General features: G+C 41.9%; 1 protein-coding gene across 1 annotated transcript in view; it reads right to left on the bottom strand.

Moving 5' to 3' along the window:
* The window catches only part of th (tyrosine hydroxylase), a 38,967-nt gene extending 20,512 nt beyond the window's left edge, over positions 1–18,455 (bottom strand). Inside the window, 5 exon segments of the mRNA XM_052029134.1 lie at positions 7,058–7,068; positions 7,071–7,145; positions 8,439–8,613; positions 14,276–14,479; positions 18,372–18,455. Of these exon segments, the coding sequence (XP_051885094.1) occupies positions 7,058–7,068; positions 7,071–7,145; positions 8,439–8,613; positions 14,276–14,479; positions 18,372–18,455 (549 nt within the window).
* Between the last annotated feature and the right edge of the window lie 2,169 nt (positions 18,456–20,624).

The following is a 20,624-nucleotide window of genomic DNA, read 5'->3' as shown; positions in this document are numbered from 1 at the left end:
TTGCACATCCATGTGAACGTATTCTTCTATGTGCTGCTATTAGTCTCTTCTGCAATGCTTTCTTTTTTTTTAAACACGCCCAGTGGACTTTCCAATTTCCCCCTTGCTCAGACCCTTAAGAATTCATCCCCTTTGGAGCTCAGCATTTATTTTAGGATTTTCTGGGCACCCAAGACGTGGCTACAAAACCAGAATTGCAGTCCAAACCACAAGCCAATTCGCGCATTTATAATAAACAAATGATGGGGACGTTGGCTGTAGCTATGGTAAACTACACAGAAAACAGATGTAAAGTACACAATGTGCTTCGGTAGAATGTTAAGTCTGGCAGAGTCCGTAAACTTCCTGAGCATTGCTGGGATGTAGCTGAAGTTTATAGGATTTTAGACTCTGTCTGTTGTTCAATGAAAACAAATCATAAAAAGTTACACTGATCTTTTTGGCAGGTCCTTATGTTCAAGATATACGATAGGGACCAGCTGTGACCAAAATAAAATAAACTACCAAGTGATGGTGGACCGCATATTCCACCAGCCTAAAAGGATCTGGGTTAAGTAGCGGCACAATGTCAAAAGATTGTTTATTTTAAATAAACCACCATTTAAGCTGTGAGTGGTATTTATATCATGTTGAACTGTATTGTTATTAAGATGTTCACAGTGCTAAAGGTTGCGCTCTGTTTTTGTCAGATATGTGTGGGTCAAGCATTTCTTGATGTCAGATACAGGTTGTAGTGAAGGTACTGAGCAGATAACCCTGCACAAGCCTGAGGTTGCAGATACAACATGAGGAAATAGTCTGTTGTGGACTACAGTGACATAGCTCATACACCCAATGTAGAGGTGCCCCTAGACCTGTAGAACCTTCCCCTGACTATCCTCTTCACAACACCAGTCAATGTTTAACATACTCTGAGTTTGAGATGTTTATTTATGCCAATGTCATGAGGCACTGTCTCCCACTGAATAAGAGCAGAGAGTTGTTAAGAAGCAGGGCCATTAACCGTACACTCCACCAGGGGCAGTCAAGTAACAGCTCACTCCTCTTTCTTTGGACTTCTATGCTCCCTTGTATTCCTTTCTCTTCCACTAATGTTGTTTTCCCTTTCGCCCTTCATAATTCGATGCATCTGGGAATTAGTAGACATTGGACAGGAGCAACAGAGGCATCTCTGAATGCGAACCCATCAAGATCAGGTCCAAAGTTTTTGCACCGCTGCCAGTGGCTGCTAGGATAAGACAACTCTCAACATTTACTTCATGGGAGGTACTGGGTACAACTGCAAGTGAGAAACTTCAACCCTGCACTGGCAAGCCAGCGTAGAGTAATCCCGTGTGTCAGCCTCCCACTGAATGGAGGCCCTAGTGGGCACAGCCTGCTTAAGAATTCGTAGAACTTCTCCCCCTATCCATTAGTGAAATTCGCAAAGAAACATACACAAGTAATATTTACACATGTGTTAGTAATAAAGCCAGACGTATTGCGGTGTACTATCCTTTAGTGGAACTGACTGTGGAAGTGCTTGGAGTGTTTCTGAAGTGTGGTGAGTTTGGCTGGGCTCCTAGGCACAGGCCTTCTAGGTTGTGTGTTAATCCTTTCACTTACATACGGGTGCCTTAAGCCTTGAACTGGAATTTCAAATCTGAGAACCCCAGCATGTGGTAAGAGCTGGGGGGAAGGGGGTGGCGAGAGGTCAGCCTCAGCCAGGCTATCATTGGTATAAAACTATTTTCAAAGATTGTTTTCACTTTGGGATCTGCAATACGAAAGATGAAGGAAGTGGCAGGTGACGAAGGGGCATTGTCACTCACCTGCAGTGGCTGGGAGACCTCTGTGACTGTTCATAAGCAGGTATGATGGTTGCATCTGTGCACATGGATGTCATGCAATAGCCACGGGATACATTGCCTTCAGGTGAGGTGAGAATAACAGCTGTCTGGGGCTGCTCACTTCTGGCCAGTTCCCTGATTAAACAGCTCACCCTTTGTTTCCCTCTGCTGGTCATGTGCAGATACGGTGTTGAGTTAAGAACATAAAAAATAGGAGTAGGAGTAGGCCAGCTGGCCCATTGAGCCTGCTCTGCCATTCAATAAGATTATGGCCATGGAGTCAGATCCACTGACCTGCCTTTTCCCCATAACCCTTAATTCCCCTACTATGCAAAACTCTATCTAACTGTGGCTTAAATATATTTAATGAGGTAGCCTCTACTGCTTCCCTGGGCAGAGAATTCCATAGATTCACCATCTTTGGGAAAAGCAGTTTCTCCTCATCTCCATCTTAAATCTATTCCCCCGAATCTTGAGGCTATGTTCCCTAGTTCTAGTCTCACCTACCAGTGGAAACAACCTCCCTGCCTCTATCTTATCTATCCCTTTCATAATTTTATAGGTTTCTAAAAGATCCCCTCTCATTCTTCTGAATTTCAGCAGGTATAGTCCCAGGCGACTCAATCTTTCCTGATAGGCTAACCCCCTCATCTCTGGAATCAGCCTAGTGAACCTCCTCTGCACTGCCTCCAAAACCAGTATATCCTTCCTCAAGTAAGGAGACCAGAACTGCACGCAGTACTCCAGGTGCGGCCTCACCAGTACCCTGTACAGTTGCAGCATAACCTCCCTACTCCTAAACTCAATCCCTCTCGCAATGAAGGCCAACATTCCATTTGCCTTCTTGATAATCTGTTGCACCTGCAAACCAACCTTTTGAGATTCATGCACAAGCACTCCCAAGTCCCTCTGCACAACACCATGCTGCAATCTTTTACCATTTAAATAATAATCTGATCTTCTATTTTCCTTCCCAAAGTGGATGACCACTTTTACCAACATTGGATTTACCAACATTGTACTCCATCTGCCAGACCCTTGCCCACTCACTTAACCTATCTATATCTCTCTGCAGACTCACTGCATCCTCTGCACAATTTGCTTTTCCACTCTATTTAGTGTCATCAGCAAACTTAGATGTGCCACACTCGCTCCCCTCTTCCAAATCGTTAATGTATATCGTGAGCAGTTGCGGGCCCAGCACCGACTCCTGTGGCACCCCGCTCACCACTGATTGCCAACCAGAGAAACACCGATTTATCCCAACTCCCTGCCTTCTATTGGTTAGCCAGTCCTCTATCCACGCTAATACCTTACTCCCAACTCCATGCATCCTTATCTTATGGTTAAATCTTTTATGCAGGACCTTATCAAACATCTTTTGGAAATCCAAGTATACAACATCCACCTGTTCCCCTCTAATCACTACATTCATTATATCCTCAAAGAAGTCCAGTAAGTTTGTCAAACAGGACCTGCCCTTCCTGAATCCATGCTGTGTCTGCCTGATGGAACCACTTCTATCCAGATGTCTCGCTACTTCTTCCTTAATGATAGCTTCAAGTATTTTCCTGACAACAGACATTAAGCTTACTGGTCTATAGTTACCTGCCTTTTGCCTACATCATTTTTTTTAAACAGTGGCGTGACATTTGCTGTCTTCATCGGGACCTGCCCAGAGTCCAGAGAATTTTGATAAATTATCACAAACGCCTCCACTATAACTTCTGCCATTTCTTTCAGTACCCTGGGGTGCATCCCATCATGACCAAGGGACTTGTCTACCCTTAGGCCCACTAGTTAGCTCATCACTACCTCTTTAGTGACTGCAATTGTATCGAGGTCCTCACTTCCCATCGCATCCATAAACCCTCTCTTTGACATGTTAGATGTGTCCTCCACCATGAAGACCAATACAAAATTGTCGTTCAACGCCTTGACCATTTCCTCATTACCCAATATTAATTCTCCCTTCTCATCTTCCAAGGGACCGACGTTCACTATAGTAAAGTCAGCCTTCAAAAATGTTTCCCTTGCTTATGTCATCATTATCATCATTATCAGTAAAATTTTGGCCTTTTTGGTCAGTGAATTTCTTAGATACGATTAGAAATTTGGAAATACTGAGATCTAGTAGGCAGATATATGTTATCTTCCCATTGGGAATGAAATGGAATTCCTTCCACCAGAATACAAAGTATACAAACTGAAGGCTGGGAAGTCAACTAGGAGACTGTTCTTGCCACCAGATTCACCTACCATATAGTCCACAGGTGGCCTGAAGTCATCAACAGAAGAACCATTTACCGCATTCAGCTTGTCCATATAAACCAGGCAATAAAGGGCAGGCAGGTTCCAGCCTGTCAGGAAGTGAGTGAAATGCTGAGTTTTCATTGTCACTTCTGACAGTCATCAGCCTGAAACAATAGCCTTATTTCTCTTTCCACCGGTATGCCCTGACCTGGTGAGTGTCTCCAGCAGATTCCTTTACTTCTTTTAGTTTCAGATTTCCAAAACTTGCACATTTTTTCTTTGCTGATGTTGATAACAGGGAGTGCTGGATTGTGTATCCTTTGTGAGGAAGGAGGAGGACAAAGGAGTGAGTGCTAGGCAGGTCAGATGCACTGCAGGTAGACAGCCTGTACCCACCCTTATCTATGCAGCAGTAGGACACAGGGTCTTGGAATGTTCAGGCACAATTAACATGCAGGTTCTGCTTTGCAAAGCCAACGGTGCCATCTGCTGGCTTTTAACCTGCCAGCAACCACGCCTCAGCGGTGGCTGTGAACTTCAGTGTCGAGTCATCCTTCTGAGTTGAAGTTCAGTTGCATTTGTTGTCAGGTTAAGTCCCACTCCAGAAGCATGAGCACAACGTGAAGGATGGCATGCTACTGCTGTACTGAAGGAATGCTACACAGTCTTTCAGATGAGATGTTAAATATCTACTTTCTTGCACAGATGTATGAGATCCAAGTCATTAATTTGAACAGAGAGCTCTCCCCAGCATCCTTGATAATCATCCCTCAACCAACACCACTGAAAATAAACAGATTATCCTGAAAACATTGCATTGTTGTTTTTGGGAGAATGCTATGAGAAAATAGACTGCCTCCATAAATTCAAAAATACATCTTTTGTTGTAAAGTCCAATGGGATGTCCTGTAAGTCACTACATGAATGCAAGTCTTCCTCTTCTTTCTTCCCTGCTACTTCAGTAAATTTGATGTTTAATTCAATCCATTGCCATTCTCGTCAACAAGAGCCTAACCAACACACTGATGCTATTTCTTTTGTGGTAAATGAGTGGAATAGTGGTAAATGAGAACAGACAAACCACACACTGCAGTTAGTACAATCAGAACATCTATGTTTGGAAACTATTGGGTAGTCTCATCTTTCTTAAAATGATCTCTTCCTTCTTCATATGTTCTCAAGCGTTTAGGTGTGCACCTTGAGTTGATTCTGTCTGTACTGCTATCCTCTAAGAAATTGGTCCACAGTGCCATTTAGAGAAACCCTTCTCATAGTTGGTATTAACACTATCTTTATTTCATCCATCAACAAGCTGCATGGTTTCATGACATCTGTAGTGCCTTGTAACTCCATTTACCTTTGACTTGCAATCTATTGATTAATGCAGACACTTCGTATCTTCTCTCCAGCCCTATTGAAAAGACATCTTATTTCAAGAAAATGAAATAAGAAGCACTGTCTGTCGAGCCTATTCGATAAAGTCATCCCCAATCCAATCTTGGCCTCAGCTCCATACCCTTTGATGCCAATGGACCTCTCCTGAATATATTCAATGATTAACCTCCACAATTTTCTGGGATAAATAATTCCTCGATTAATAACCCTCCAAGAAAAGAAATTCCTCATCTCCATCTTAAATGACATCTTCAATTATTATGAAACTATTTTATTCTCAATTCTAGATTCCTCCATGAAAGGAAACATCTGCTCAGCACCTAATTGTCAGACCGTCTCAGAATCTCACATGTTTCAATAAGATCACCTCTAATGTCCTCCAATGGGTACAGACTCAAAACTGCTCAACCTTTCCTCATAAGCTAGCCCCTTCATTGCAAGAATTAACCCAAGTAAAGCTAAAATGCCTCAAATGCCAATAGGTCCCTCCTTAGGTAAGGCGACCACACTATATGCAATACTCGGGTGTGGTTTCACCAATACCCTTAAAGACTTGTAGCAAGACTTCCTTACCTCTGTACTCCATCTCCCTTGAAATATGGATGAACATTTTATCGTTCTTCCTAATTATTTGTCATTATGCAACACTCTGCTGTAGTTATTCTCTATTTAAACAATATTCTGCTTTTTTTTTTATTCTTCCCTCCAAACTTCACATTACCTACTTGATATTCCATCTGCCAAATCTTTGCCTACTCACTTAACCTATCTACACCCTTTGCAGACTCTTTATGCTCCACCCATCCCAGCTCCTACCTCTAGGTCATAACTTGGTTTCCCAGCTATCTTTAAACCCATCAGCAAATATGGCTACAGTATGCTCTGTCATTTTATTCAGGTCATTAATATAGATGTAGATAGTTGAGGTCCCAGCAACAGATCCCTGAGGAACTCAACTGGTTACAGCATGCCAACCTGAAAATGATACATTTACGCCAAATCTGTTTTTATATGGCCATAAATCTTTGCTATAGCTTGCCGGCTGTTGACACATGATTTCCTGCCATTCTCACCCTACTTTCATAACCCTTTGGTGGTGGGACCACACTCTGCAGTCCTGTGCAGCTCACTGCTAGGAGTCCTCAATGCAGAACTCCTCAATAGTTCTGCTCTATAAATACGATGGTGAAGGGGAATGAGCAGGGACCACTCGCCATAAATGGTAGAGAAGAATTGAACCTTGTTATGCTGAGAAACATTGCAGACAAAATGTGTAATCCAACTTGATTCTGAAATATATTGAATGGAACGAGCTGGTAAAGGATTCCTTTATCTCTCTTTTAATGTTTGGGCTATTCAGTAATTCATCACTAATGTGGCTGAAATGGCAAGAAAGAAAGTAACGTGATCTTACAATACAGAAACAGATCATATGGCCCACTGTTCTGTGGTGGTGTTCATGACTCTCGTGAGAATCCTTCCCTTCAACTTCATCTAAATTTTACCCTTCGCATTGGAAGTGCTTGACTGCCCTGAGCTCACCAGCAAGAACTGTTTCAAAAAACTGTCTCAAAACTTACCGGATGATCAAATCCAGGTCTGGGTCATATTTTGAAACCAGTTGATGGCATCTGTCTAAATCTGATAGCTTTTTTGGAAACCAGTGATCTAGAAATAGAGACAAAATGCAAAAACAGATAACCAACAATAATACCTGCTTTGAGTAGCCTTGTGCTGTAAGAGCCAAAGAACTACTGAAGAGAATCCATTTATGCTGGGCCAGTAATGATCAGAATAACCCTGCAGCATTTTCAAATAAAAATCAGTGCAATAAATAGAAGCACTGATTGAAGGAGGGAAATGCTGTCGAACACTGGGCACACCTCGGCAAGAATGGGAGTCCTGCATGGAGTGCAATGGATGATGATGAAACAAAGCATGGGCAGAAAGTAATTATCAGAGGTGTAGCTGTAGTTGTACGTTGTTTAATCATTCTTTGGTGCAACTGCAAAATCATTCGCAAGTTCGAACTCTGCTCCAGGGCACGAGGAGAGATACGAAGGATTGCTGCAAGGTTCTTTCAGACGCACCCGGTCGGCTTTTCAATCAGCTGCACAAGTACTCAGCAGAATTTATGGAGATGTGGAGCATTTATTGGAATGCATATTTCGACTATAATTTGTGTATTATATGAGCATGTTTATTGAATATATATATATAGTGTGTGTGTGTGTGTGTGTGTGTGTGTGTGTGTGTGTGTGTGTGTGTGTGTGTGTGTGTAATCTGCAGCTGAATGTTCCATAAAGGTTGAAGAAAAATAAACAGCAGTTTGTCTCAGTTGCTAGCACTCTGGGTCAGAATGACATGGGCTCAAAACCTCTGCTAGGATTTGAGAACATTAACCATTCTGAAACTTTATTGCAGTGCTAGGATGCCCCTTCTGTAGGTAGAGCCCCAATATGTCTTTATCAACTGGGAATATAAAGACCCAGTGCATCATTTAATCTTGGTTGCTTAGATAGCATTCTTCTCTCAGCCAGCAGCACAAATGGAAATCATTAGATCTGGGTTATTATTGTGTACAATGTAGGTGCCTCACACATATTGATAATTGTGTTTCGTGTATTTTAGTTCTATGACTATTATGTCGATGTTCTGTTTTGCAGATCCTAAACTATGGACAGTTGCCAACCTCTCCTGGGACAATAGTTAAAGTGTTGCATCTCTATTCAGAACCCCTGGGCTACCAAGAGTAAAGGAAAAAAAAATCATCTAGAATTCCCATTCAATGTTTGATATCCAGCTCCCACCCAAATATAAATGAAAACTCCAGAAGAGATAGACTATATAAAAGAGTGGATAAAAATCAATGGTATTCACTGAGGACTAAACACTTTGGGATTGCATGACCTTGGAAGAACCATGTGATGGTTAGAGAGAGAAAAAGAACTCCACGCTTACATTTCTCTTCTTTTGTTGTTTTTACTTCTTCAGCAACTCTTTTCAAGGAACTGACCAAGGTGCTGATATCCGAGCTGTTAGTTTCACAGCGGATGAAGAATTCTAATATGTCTGGGTTATCTTTAGATTTCCTGGATGCCCTTGTTTCAATGTGATGTATCTTAGCTTCAAAGGTCTATAACATGATGGGAGAAAAAAAAAACTTTTAAACAAGGCGGAATTCCATAGTTGCAACAGAAGCTCATAATATCCAGATCCCATGCTAAATTATTCTACTACATAATTCTCTCAGTACCCACTAATTTCCTCCTCTCGATCATCCCATACTCCTTTCCAACATTTCCCTGGAAAAAAATAATATCTCTATCACTGTCAATTAGCATTTAATCAACAGACATCAGCCCAGCTTGATTTTATAGGAAGTCCAAGTTCAACATATCCAATATCCAGGAATTTATCACTAACTTCTAATATTGCCTGAAATTTGTAAGTTTTGTGCAAGTGGCCTCTGGTCATATATTCATTTCCCTGGGTATATAGTTCAGGTGAGTATACTTCATTAGACTGAAGACCTGTATCATGTGCTCTTAGGCTTTTCCCTATTTTCTTATACCCTTCTTCAAAAGTTAGTCTCTGAATCCACTTGAACCATCCTGGTCACTTCTCCCAGACTTTTTTTAATCAATGTATGTCTTCAAGCAAAGTGAGCAAAATTGCCACAGTCAACAATGTACTTCACACTAACAGAATTGTCAAGAAGTCTTTTTATCAAAGTATACAAAGACATCTATGTTGTGTCACACTGTCAAAACAAAATTAATTCTGGTGGGGTTTATAATTTATATTGATCTAAATTTCACAACAAATCTTAATTGTTCCAATTGGTGTCACTCCTTGAACATTGTTAGCCATGGTGATGCATCTTAACGGGGTTTGAGCATATAAATTACGGAATGACTTATGGAAGGATATGATTGTCATTCCCCACTTACTCCAGACTATGGCAGTTGCTGGTAACCCACTAAAGACAAAATCTCCATAGTTTCCCAATAGCTGTTAGTGAATGTAATGTTGTTCATAATCAAATTCTTACGCAATACAATACCAAATCTATTATTCTGGCACAAAAGTACCTTTGTGCTGTTTCTTTATTCCTACAATGTCTGATAAATAATTGTGATTGCTATTAAAACCAGAGACTAGAACCCTGGTTTTATGTCTGGGAATAGCTAAGATAATACAGTTCTTTGATTTCTGTTCCTGGGGTTTGCTTTATCCCCCTCTGTAATTTGAAACAATGATATGTTTCTTCATCTTTTAAATAAGACACAGGATCTCCCATGATTCCATAGATAGGTAGAACAGGCACAAAGGGTTGAACAGCCTACTCCCACTCCTATTTTCTATGTTTTTATGTTTTTATGAATTTACATGAGACAATGTGTGAAATCTGAAATGTAGTGGGCAGAAAGTATATGCCTCCATAAACTTTTTATGCTATAGATGGGTAGAAATTCCTATCTCAGGAAATTGTCAGTGTCTGGGAACATGTGGGCACATGAAATATTGCAAAGCAGACAACAAGATCCCATAAAAAGTGACGAGGTCTTGACTAGATTAAAAACAAAAATTTGGAAGTGGGTAGATGCCTTTCATTTTACTCTTGGGATTCTGCTGCTGCTGCTTGTGAGGCTGAATGTGAGATTATAGGGTGAAAATTTAAAAGTTCTATCTAAAGTTTACAGCTACTGAAGCAAGCCTACACATTTCCATATAATCTACAAAGGCACCATTCGAAACTATATTAACATGCTTTATACAGACACTGATCAATCCATCTTATGCATGTCTAGTATTCAGTCCTCTTTTATGTTGCAGATATGGTATTCCAACTCTTCCAACTGCTTCAGTAGTTCACAATTATGTCAACAAGACAGAGTGAAGCTCTGTTCACTTTGAACAAGCTGAAATCCAGTCTATCCATGTATCATTTTTTGTTGTGATGTTTTCTCCTTGATTTCTCAATCTTGCCTCTGAATTCAGGCCAGAGAACACTAATAGTATTTGGAGTATCTTATGCAAAAATGTAGGCTGAAGTAATGATACCTAATTCTTCAGCCCTCTTTATCTGAGGCTTCATTACCCGAGATATTTAGTTCAGATAAGTATACTTACTTCACCTGATTCATTCACTTAGACTGAAGACCTGTATCATGTGCTCTTAGTCTTTTCTCCTATCTCTTATGCCTTTTTTCATAAATTAAACCGATGGAACCTGGAATCATCCTGGTCAATTCTCCCAGATTTTTTTCTTATCAATGTATGTCTTTAAACAGTGTGAACAAAACAGTCCTTTCTAGCTGTGCATGGTAAATTTACTGAACTGATAATCAAGGGACTTGTGTTCAAACTCCATCATGGCAACTGTGGAATTTTAAATTCAGATGAGTAATTTGGAATTTGTTTTAAAGAGTAACTACCTATTGGTATAAATGACCACAAAACTACTTGGATAGTCACGAAAACGTATCCAGTTCACAAATGTGCTCCAGGAGAGAAAATATGCTACCTGTAGTTGGTTTGGCCTATATGTGACACCAGATCAATGTGGTTTACCACGAAATAGCTTGAAAAACCATTCAATTCAAGGGTATTACAGGGATGGGAAATAAAGGCTGGTCATGCCAGTAACATTCTGATCCCCCCACAAAATATTTTGCTCATGTATATGTACAGTGGCATCTCTGTCATGTGCATAACACCTAACCAACACTCTCCCCATCCTCCCCTTCACTGTTGCCTCCTCTTCCCCCATCCCCACTTCCTGCTGGCTGGACTGGTGACACAAAATGCCCACCCTATGTGAGCGTGAATGTGTCAAACAGTTGCAAATCGGAGTCAATTGACACCGGGCTACAGGGCCAGACTTGCAGCACTGAGTCATTGGAAGGTTTAAGGAACTTCCACAGAGATCCAGAATCTGTGTAAACTTTCCTCAGTGAGATGATGTGCTCGTCAAAATCAAACCAGCAATTTTCAAAGAAGGAAATGTCCCACAATCTCTGCTGCAGCAGTTCCTCAGGCTTTGGTACTCCTGATGTCTTTGCCAATTTCAGTGCAATTCCCTGGTGGATACTAGAATGCCAACCCGCATGGTGCAGACAGGGCTTGAGGATGCAAATGTTTAGTGTGCAAGGGCTAGGCTCCATTCGAGATAAACCTCAGTCAACTGGAACCTGATGCCCCTGACCTGACTATTCAGCTGGGTGCAATCCACAAAGTGAACACTGTCCTCAAATGTTGTTCACTTGCCAGTAGGAGTCACTGAAGAGCAAGAGGGAGGACAAGCCATGGCTGAATTACTTTCCTCCCTGATCCAGCAGCTGATTGAGGTACCCTCTTGGTTCCTACCTTGACTGAATTGATAGGGCACAGGGAAGAAAATACTGAAGGAAGTGACTTCAATTCCTTCAATTCCCTCAGGTTAACTTCAGCATGAAGAAAAAGAGTTGTTAATTCACATGGTTGATATAATCAAGACAAAGTGATGCTAATGGGAATTCAATTTCTGCCTGATTGTTATCCGACCTCGCACCTTGCTGGGCCACTTGTTCAATCAGTTTGGATGTTAAAAAAAACATGACATGGAATATTAAATTACTCTTCTGTGTGACCATAATAATGTATGGCTGGTTTCGTGCTACAGCCCCAGAGGCTGTTCTTTAGCATGCAAATACTATTATAACTGAATCTGCTTTAACAATTTATTTGTTTTGCCAGGAGGGACCTAGAAATGAATGCTGTTATCTCACATATCACTCAAGTGGGTCTGCAGATCCCTAATCCATTCTTAAGATAATAGTTTGCCATTCGAAATGGTGCATTAGTGTCTGTGCCTCTAAACAGAAATCTGACTTTGTTTCAGATGTAATTCTTCTACAGTGCACCAATTGCATCCTTCTCCTCCTTGCATCTTCACTGTGTCAAACTGTAGCAAATCCTGTTTTAATCAGTGTAAATGTTTGGACTCTCAGCTACCTTCATTCTAGTCCTCTCTCCTTCAATATTTTGCAGTATTTGAAAGCTCGGCTTGTGGTTCTTGATTCATTTTTTCCACTCTTTCCAACCCTGCTGTGGGACAACCTTTCAATTCACTAGAGATTAAAACATGCAGATGCTGGAAATCTGAAACCAAAACAGAACACACTAGAAATGCTCAGCAAGTCAGGTAACATCTCTGGAAAGAAAAACAGTTAACGTTTCAGGTTGAGACCAAAGGGCCTTTGATCTGAAACATTAGCTCACCACAGAAGCTACCTGCCGAGTGTTTCCAGCATTTTTCTGTTTTCACTTCATTTCTGCAAGCTCTTGAACAAAGTTTCCTGATAGTGAACTTCCTCCCTTGGCCTCTGTAATTTCAGTGGAAAGTTTATGCGTCCATTGGAGGTTTTTGCTGAAATCATTGCAGTGGATTGATCTTGGCCAACAACAATACCACAGGGAAATCTCACTACGTGGTTTTCTTTTAATGCATACACCACTTCCACCATGATTAGGAAAGTACTTCAAAGACTTTGCTTCCACCAGTTTATGAGGAACAGTTCCATAGTGAGCCCATGACCCCTGTCACAAATTACATGCCACAAGGAAGGGAAGAGATGTTAACTATGGAGCCTTTCAGGTGGGAGGAGGGGAATGCAGGTTGGGCAGTAAGAAGGTTTGCAGCTTCCTTCAGTATCTATCTTACACAAATGTGTGCATGATTGTAGAGCAGAACCTTAGCCAATATATTTTACAAAAGTCTTGTCTAATGGATTCCCATGGAATAATTAGAATAATGGTCATCAACAGCTGTAACATACTCACTGCAGAGTCTATAGGATTGCCATAACATCTTTAGTCAATCTGGCCAATTGTACAACAATAACCTGATGCTAGCATCTAAACCATGTTTATTAAATTCTCCCAAGAAGCAGATCATTTGAATGCTAAAACTGACACAATAGATCATTTGTGCTGGTTTGTCTCCTCTGGGCAAACTCGGAATAAGTCAAAGATGAAAATCACCTGGGCCTTGCCTTTTGCCTCAGACTCACTGCGTGGTCCACCCGCAAGCTCTGAAGTTAGCCCTCAAGCCTCATTAACCCATTGTGCACCAACTACAGTCATATCACCACAGACCACCTTGTGTATTTCAAGAGCTGAAATGTCAGGCCACATGCCCTGCCAAGAATGACTCAACCCTAAAGCCAGCTGAAACATCCATTTTAAAAGCACAAAAAACAGAACATTCTGAAAATGTTTATAAAATGCATTTCCAATGTTTTTGATCTTACTAGAGTGGACTAGAGCGTTTCTAATATTTTAATTGATCCATAATAGTTTTCTTTTGGAAATGAATCACCTACAACTCATCAGAACACTGATATCAGCAAACTCTGTCACCATAACACGATGATTTCAAATCAAAACTTTTCCTGCACCACCCAAGTGTGAGTCTGTCTGAAGTCACCCACACAGGCACTAATGTGCAGTTCTCTTTTGTCACTAACCTCAATATGGCAGCAGCTGTCAGTGTAACTCTGAGTTGTGACCACCATTGGATCTCAGAGTTAGCTACAGTCCAACTGCAGATACAGGAAGCAAAGCTGTAATCAGACCAATGTCATTATTTTCATCTCATTTACTAGGTAATTGTTAAAGAGTTTGAAGGACCAGGTTATCTTGTATTCCTCCAAGCTCCATAACAGGTACTTTTTGAAACTCATGAATCATTCCTATATTGTCCAAACTATTGTGATTCATTCATTGCCACAATGGCTAATATTTGGTATTACCTCAAACACTTTAAGGGTGCGGGAGAGTGCAGATCCCTTGCTGCAGCAGAGAGTGAAGAACAGGTTAACCATGGCTCTGCCATTCTTCTCTTCAAACACCAGCTGGTCCCCCGAATCTGCTGACTCTGCAGCGGCAGCAGCTGCCTCCCGCTCCTTCCGAGCATCTTCAATCAATGACTGTCTGCGTCCGATGAAGTGGTGGGACTGACACCACAAAGAAAGAACATCAGACAGGTTCAGAGTTAAGCCAGAGCAGCCCTCTATTAGTTCAATCTGAAGCAGAAGATGAACTGGCATCCATCAAAGACAGAAGCAAGGTTATAAGAGTAGGAGGGAGGATCAGCCTTAGAGAAAAGGAAGGAGGGAACCAAATGAGATGAAGGAAAAGAGGGGATCCAGAATTAATTCTAATGTAAGGAAAACAAAGAAAGAATAAGAAAATCTTGGAGAAAATCAAAATTTAATGATATGAAAAAAATAATGGAGAAAGCCAGAGCTTGAGAGAAAGAGAATAGACAAAACGACCAGAGGATAAGATATTTATTTATTAGTCACATGTACATCGAAACACACAGTGAAATGCGTCTTTTTTTTGCGTTACTGAGAATGTGCTGGGGGCAGCCCGCAAGTGTTGCCACATTTCCGGTGCCAACATAACATGCCCACAGCTCCTAACCTTTAGGTCTTTGGAATGTGGGAGGAAACTGGAGCACCCGGAGAAAACCCATGCAGTCATGGGGAGAACGTACAAACTCCTTACAGACAGCAGCAGGAATTGAACCTGGATCCCTGGTGCTGTAATAGCGTTACGCTAACCACTACACTACCATGCTGCCCCCTGAGCAGCATCATTTTAACTAACAACAGCCATAAGAAAAATACACTTATTTAATGCTTTTAATGTATCAAAATGTCCCAATGGGTTTTTATAGCACTGTTACCAAACAGTTTGACTGAGCCACAAAGGAGATGATCAGAGTGGGTACTTGAAAAGAAAGTCAAAGAGGTGGAATTAAGGAACATCTAAAAGAAGAAAGGAGAGGAGAGGGGCAGAAATGATAATGAAGGGAATTTCAGAGTTTTGCTTTGGTAATTGAAGGCATGGCCATTACTAATCGAGCATTTATTTTTAGAGATGATCAGCATTTGAGAAGTGGAGGAGACCAGATATGCATAGGGCTGTTAGAGGGACAAGCAAGACCATCAAGGCTTCTGAAACAAAGATGAGATCCTTGAAATCAAAGCAGCATATATAGGTGGGTCGGTGGGGGGGGGGGGGGGAGGGGGGTGAAAGGACATCAGCAATTTGTGGGTTGATGGTGAACAGAACTTGGTGCAAGTTAAGAAGACTACAGAGCTTTGTAGGACCTCAAGGTTATGAAAGACAGAATGAAGGAGGTCAGCCAGAAAAACCAAACTCGTGGTAACATCGTATAGAGTTTCAGCAGTGGGTGACCAATACTGGGGTAGAAATGGGCAAATATGAGATGGAAATGGACTAGTTTAGCAATAGTGTGGGTGCAATGGAGCCTAATCTCCATCTCAGCTCTGATTACATGCAGTTTTGTTCAGTTTGACAGATACCTGAGATGAGATGGGAGGTGTTGGCAAGTGAACTGAGTTTTTGGGGGGAACTGAAGACGAGACAAACCATTTTGGCATCACTAGTTGTGTGTTAAATGTTGGCCAGAGCACCTACTCTTATTTACAGGGAACCTTCAATGGCCAGCTAATGGAACTGATGCTACCTGAAAGGTAACACCTCCCACACTGCAGCACTCCCAGTATTGCACTGATGTGTGCCCAGCTACCGGACCAAGGCTTAAACCTTCAAACTACCTAAGAGAAGATAATGCCACTCGAGTCCCAAGATTCACGACTGAAAATATTAGAGAAAGAAATTAAAGAGAGAGGGGAACCAGCACTGAACAGAGTGTACGTCATTGAAGAGAGAAATCTTAGAACCTAAGAGGGATTAGAAAATAAGAGAATCAGAGTCAAATGATCAGGAAGTGAAGGTCGAGAGGAAAATGACACAGATTGAAGATGGAAAGGGTCAAAGAGGGTGAGAGGAGGAACTAGAGAGATGGAGGATAGTTAGAAAGAAAGGAATAAAAGAGTCCATCGACAAAGAAGACAGAAGTTAAAAAGAGACAAAAGAAGGAAAGAAAAAAATGAAAAATAAAAGAGACGAATCAGAGTAAATTAGAGAGAGATTGGAGAAAGAGAAGATCAAAGAATTCTAGAATAAGAAGGAAGGTACAGAGTAAGGTCGAGGTCTGGTTGTTAGTTCCTCGTAAAAAAATCAGAAAAAAACATCAGGCTAGACAGAGCAAATGCTAAGATAAAGTGGGAAATGAACAGTTAAAATGAATGAACCAACAGATTAAACCAGAAACAGTAAATCTGCAACCGCACCCATACGTTCTGACTGACCATTGAGTGTTCTAGCATTTTCTGTCTTTGTTTTAGAATGATAACCATACATGAAGTGAAGGGAGCATAGCATGCATAGGTTAGAAAGAAACAGTTGCACGGAGAGAATGGATAGGCTTAATTTCCCATCAGGTTTATGGCTAGAAGTGAAATAATTCAAAATTGGTCAACAACGCACCACCTCTCGAAATACCCACCTGCCTGATGGGGGGTCCTCTTGCCCCCAGCACCTCCTGCCCCACCTGAGGCAAGGTCTGCCAATCTCACATTGCTCTCATGATTCACTTCAGAACCCTGAGAACTCCAGCAGAAGCAAGTCATTGTGCATCCAGTGGAACTACCTAAGAAGAATGGGTTTTTGTTTCGTTCCTAAGAAGCTGGAGGAATCCTCCTCTATCTATACACAGGGCTACAGCATATTTTGTCGGGAACAAACAGTAAGTACATCCTATACAGCTGTGAAGAAACTGCTCGCAGCAGCTTTCAACAGCAAAGGGTGTAAAGGATCCGTTTGAATGGAATCTGTTGCTTCACTCCATCTTTGTTTTTGGAATGGTTTTATGTACTTCAGGCGTTGGACTGGACTTTTGCTAGCAGGCAGCCGTCACTCTGTCTGAAGGGCTTGAATGAGGTGGTAACACAGGCACATGGGGAAGTGAAACTGTGCCAACCTTCCGTCCGGGGCGGTGTCGGGAGCTACCAGGAGCAAGGGCACTCCATTTGATCAGCTATCAAACTTCTAGGAGAGGTACAAATGATAGGAAATACCACCTCAAAGAGAAATGTGGCCATCCCGTTTTCCAGCTGACTCAGTAACTAGCCGGGTACTGGACAAAACGTTTGCTTTTAGTGACAAATGTCGCTGGCACGTTTTATTCCAAGAGGATGTAAGGAACTTGAAATAAAGAGCTGCAGGGAAAAAATTCTAAAACGTCCAACTTTCAGGTGAGTTCAGCATCGCATGGAAAGCCATCCTGATTAAAACGCAAACTTATCTCCCCAATTACTGTGCATTTACTGATTTGGCTACATCGCTTGCAAGTATCTTTCTCCCACCGTTCTGTACTTTTACAGAATTGATTGGCGGTTCGTGTTTAGAGATTATTAAACTCTTAAACACACAATAAAAAATCTTTGCATGCCTAATGGAGCCAATACCCCATCCAATTTGCTCCTCCGTGTGATTCGACTGAGCGCGCTGTTGTTGGACAGCGGGCCAGAGACATTCTGAAACACATTCGGGGTAAATCAATCCACCTTTACCCTTCGTCTCTCTCAATCTTCGCGGGATTTCAACCCTCACTTACACGTTTATGCTATGTAAATAGCTTTCCTTTACAGAAAATGATTTTGTGTCAGGTGCTCTCGATAATTGTGACGGCTACCTTGAATTAGAATGCAGTGCCCATAGCGGCTTTAAATGTTTTATCCTTTCGGTTGATCTTTGTGTTTTTAACCCATGGGAGCGATTGGTAAGGGGCTGAGATCTCGAGAATCTATTTTTAATCGAACGCATAAATAGTACGGGCATATGACTAACTTGCGGGCAAAAATATTTCGCTCCTGCAAAACAAATGCACACACAGGCAGATCCCAACTGAGATCAAAGAAAAGAAGCAGACAGTCAACGGAGAGTGTAGGAAAGAAATTGGGATCTCACCGTCACTGCCTCGGCTTGCTTGGAGTCCAGCTCCGACACCGCTCTGCGGAACCCCTTGGCCGACGAGGAACTCGATGTGGGCATCATTGAGCGTTCGTGCAAGTTCGGGCAACTTGCAACCGAGCCCGTCTTCCCGCCGCTCCTATTATAAGCGAGCTGCATCTTCCTCCGTGCGTCAAGTGTTCTCATTTACTTATCTGACACCCTATCGCGCCCATTTATTGGACTTCCTGAATGTCGAGCAAACAACAAATCTGTCCCGATAGTCCTCTTCCAATAAAAAGAAACGGAAGAATTTTGTTAACTTTTATCTCCCCGCCCCCAGCCCCGGTGAGAATTACAGGGGATTTTTACCGGTCTGCACCACCTTCTACCATGGATCGAACCACAGAAGCAAATCACCCTGTTCTTTCTTGCAAACCAATGAATTATAAAACGTAAAGGAGGCTGTTCAGCCCATCGTGCCCATGCGGGTTTATTGGTGGGTTTATCCAATATATCCCCCGCTCTTTCTCCGGTAAATCTTTCCCTTTAAGTCGCTACCCCTCCGCCAACAGATTTCTGAATGGTCCACGAACCCATGAACACTATTTCGTTATTCCTTTTGTTTTGCACGTTTTTAAAATATATTTTATAGTCATTTTATGTCTTTGCGCTGTACTGCTGTTGCAAAACAACATATTTCACGACATATAAATCAGTGATAATAAAGCTGATTCTGATACCCAATTATCTTTTGAACGTGGCCGCTGAATCTGCTCCCACTACCCTTCCAAACACTTTGTAAGGAAATGTTTACCCTAAGTTTTTTTTTGTCATGAATCATCTTAAATGGGTGTCCTCTGGCCCACTGGAAATCGTTTCTCCTTATTCTGTACGATCATGCGTGGCATCCAGAAGCACGAGTAGGCTATTCGGCCCCTCGTAGTTGATCTTTCACCTCAAGCGCCAATTCCCTGAACTAACCCTACATTCTTTGATTGGCCTAACACCTAAAAATCCATCTGTCTTGAATATACTCAGTGACTGCACTCTTGGGGTCGTGAATCCCAACATTTCACCACCCTTCTAGGCGAAGAAATTCCTTCTCATGACTTTAAGAACTTCTATCCACTCTCTAAACCCTTTCTATACAGGTTCCAATCCCTCCCTTATTGGAGCCGAGTTTCCCATCCGTCGTCCGCCCCACTCGGTTACGGTCTTCGAAATAAAAAGAGCGTATCCCTTCATTTCGGCCGAGGTGTTCGGTGCGGGCGGCGGGAAGCGGGACATGCGGGGGACGATCAGCCGTCCGCTCCCGGAGCAGCTGCTTCAGGCGCGAGTTGCCCCGGAGACCAGACATGTTTCGTTTCATTTGCCGCTAACAACTTCGCTCCTGGGTGACTAATGTATGTAAGTCAAGTCAAGTTATGGTCGGCATTGACTCCCATCCACTTTACTCTCAGTTTTGACTCCAACCACTTTCGGGGACTTCGGATTAACAGATTTACGTTAAAACTGCAACGAAAGGGAATCATTCTGCGCCATGAAACCTCACGGACCACACTTTGGAAACGACGTTGAAACGGTGGGTAGTTGATCCGCAAAGCACACTTAAAAGTAGCATTTCTACCGACCCCAACGCTAGACTAATGGGTCTGAATGTGGAAGGGCACAACACTCATTGGCCCTGACAGGATAATCAAATTTGAGACAAAAAAAATGTTCTTTATGCCATTGCCATTATCGCGGAAACCACACTTTGTTCGTCAGCAATACAGCTGAAGAAATGATAACTAATTAAAAAAAAGTCCTGCATGTGACAAACACAATGGCCAGGGAGGTACCGAGTGAAAACCAACAATATTTAACCGGTTCGGTTTTTCTTCATTGGCGCGGCCCATCAAGGGTAAATTGACAGCCGATTGTGAAGAGGCGAACGGATGGCCTCTAAACCTATGGTTATATAACATTCTCTAGTTAAAGTTATGATTTAGGTTTCAATATATATAATTAAGACTTAACAAAGCAATAGAAACTCATCGCGCGTTCTCAGTTGTATTACTTAATGTACGTGTGAAAATTGAGAGTTCAATCGGGGCAGGTCAAGTAATGCTGAAGTCAAGTTCATTGGCTAAAATGTTTTTTAGGGTCTAAGGAACTGTTGACTGTTTTTCATAGGTTTGTGTTGGGGTGATGAGGGAGGGAGAGCTGGCAAAAGCAGAAAATAGAGTTGCTGCATTGCCTCGGGATAATTGTACCTGCTGCACGGTG

The sequence above is a fragment of the Pristis pectinata genome, chromosome 14, assembly GCF_009764475.1.
Source record: "Pristis pectinata isolate sPriPec2 chromosome 14, sPriPec2.1.pri, whole genome shotgun sequence".
NCBI classification, from domain to species: Eukaryota; Metazoa; Chordata; class Chondrichthyes; order Rhinopristiformes; family Pristidae; genus Pristis; species Pristis pectinata.
The sequence above is the reverse complement of the archived record's forward strand: the minus strand, read 5'-3'. Positions and strand labels throughout refer to the sequence as shown.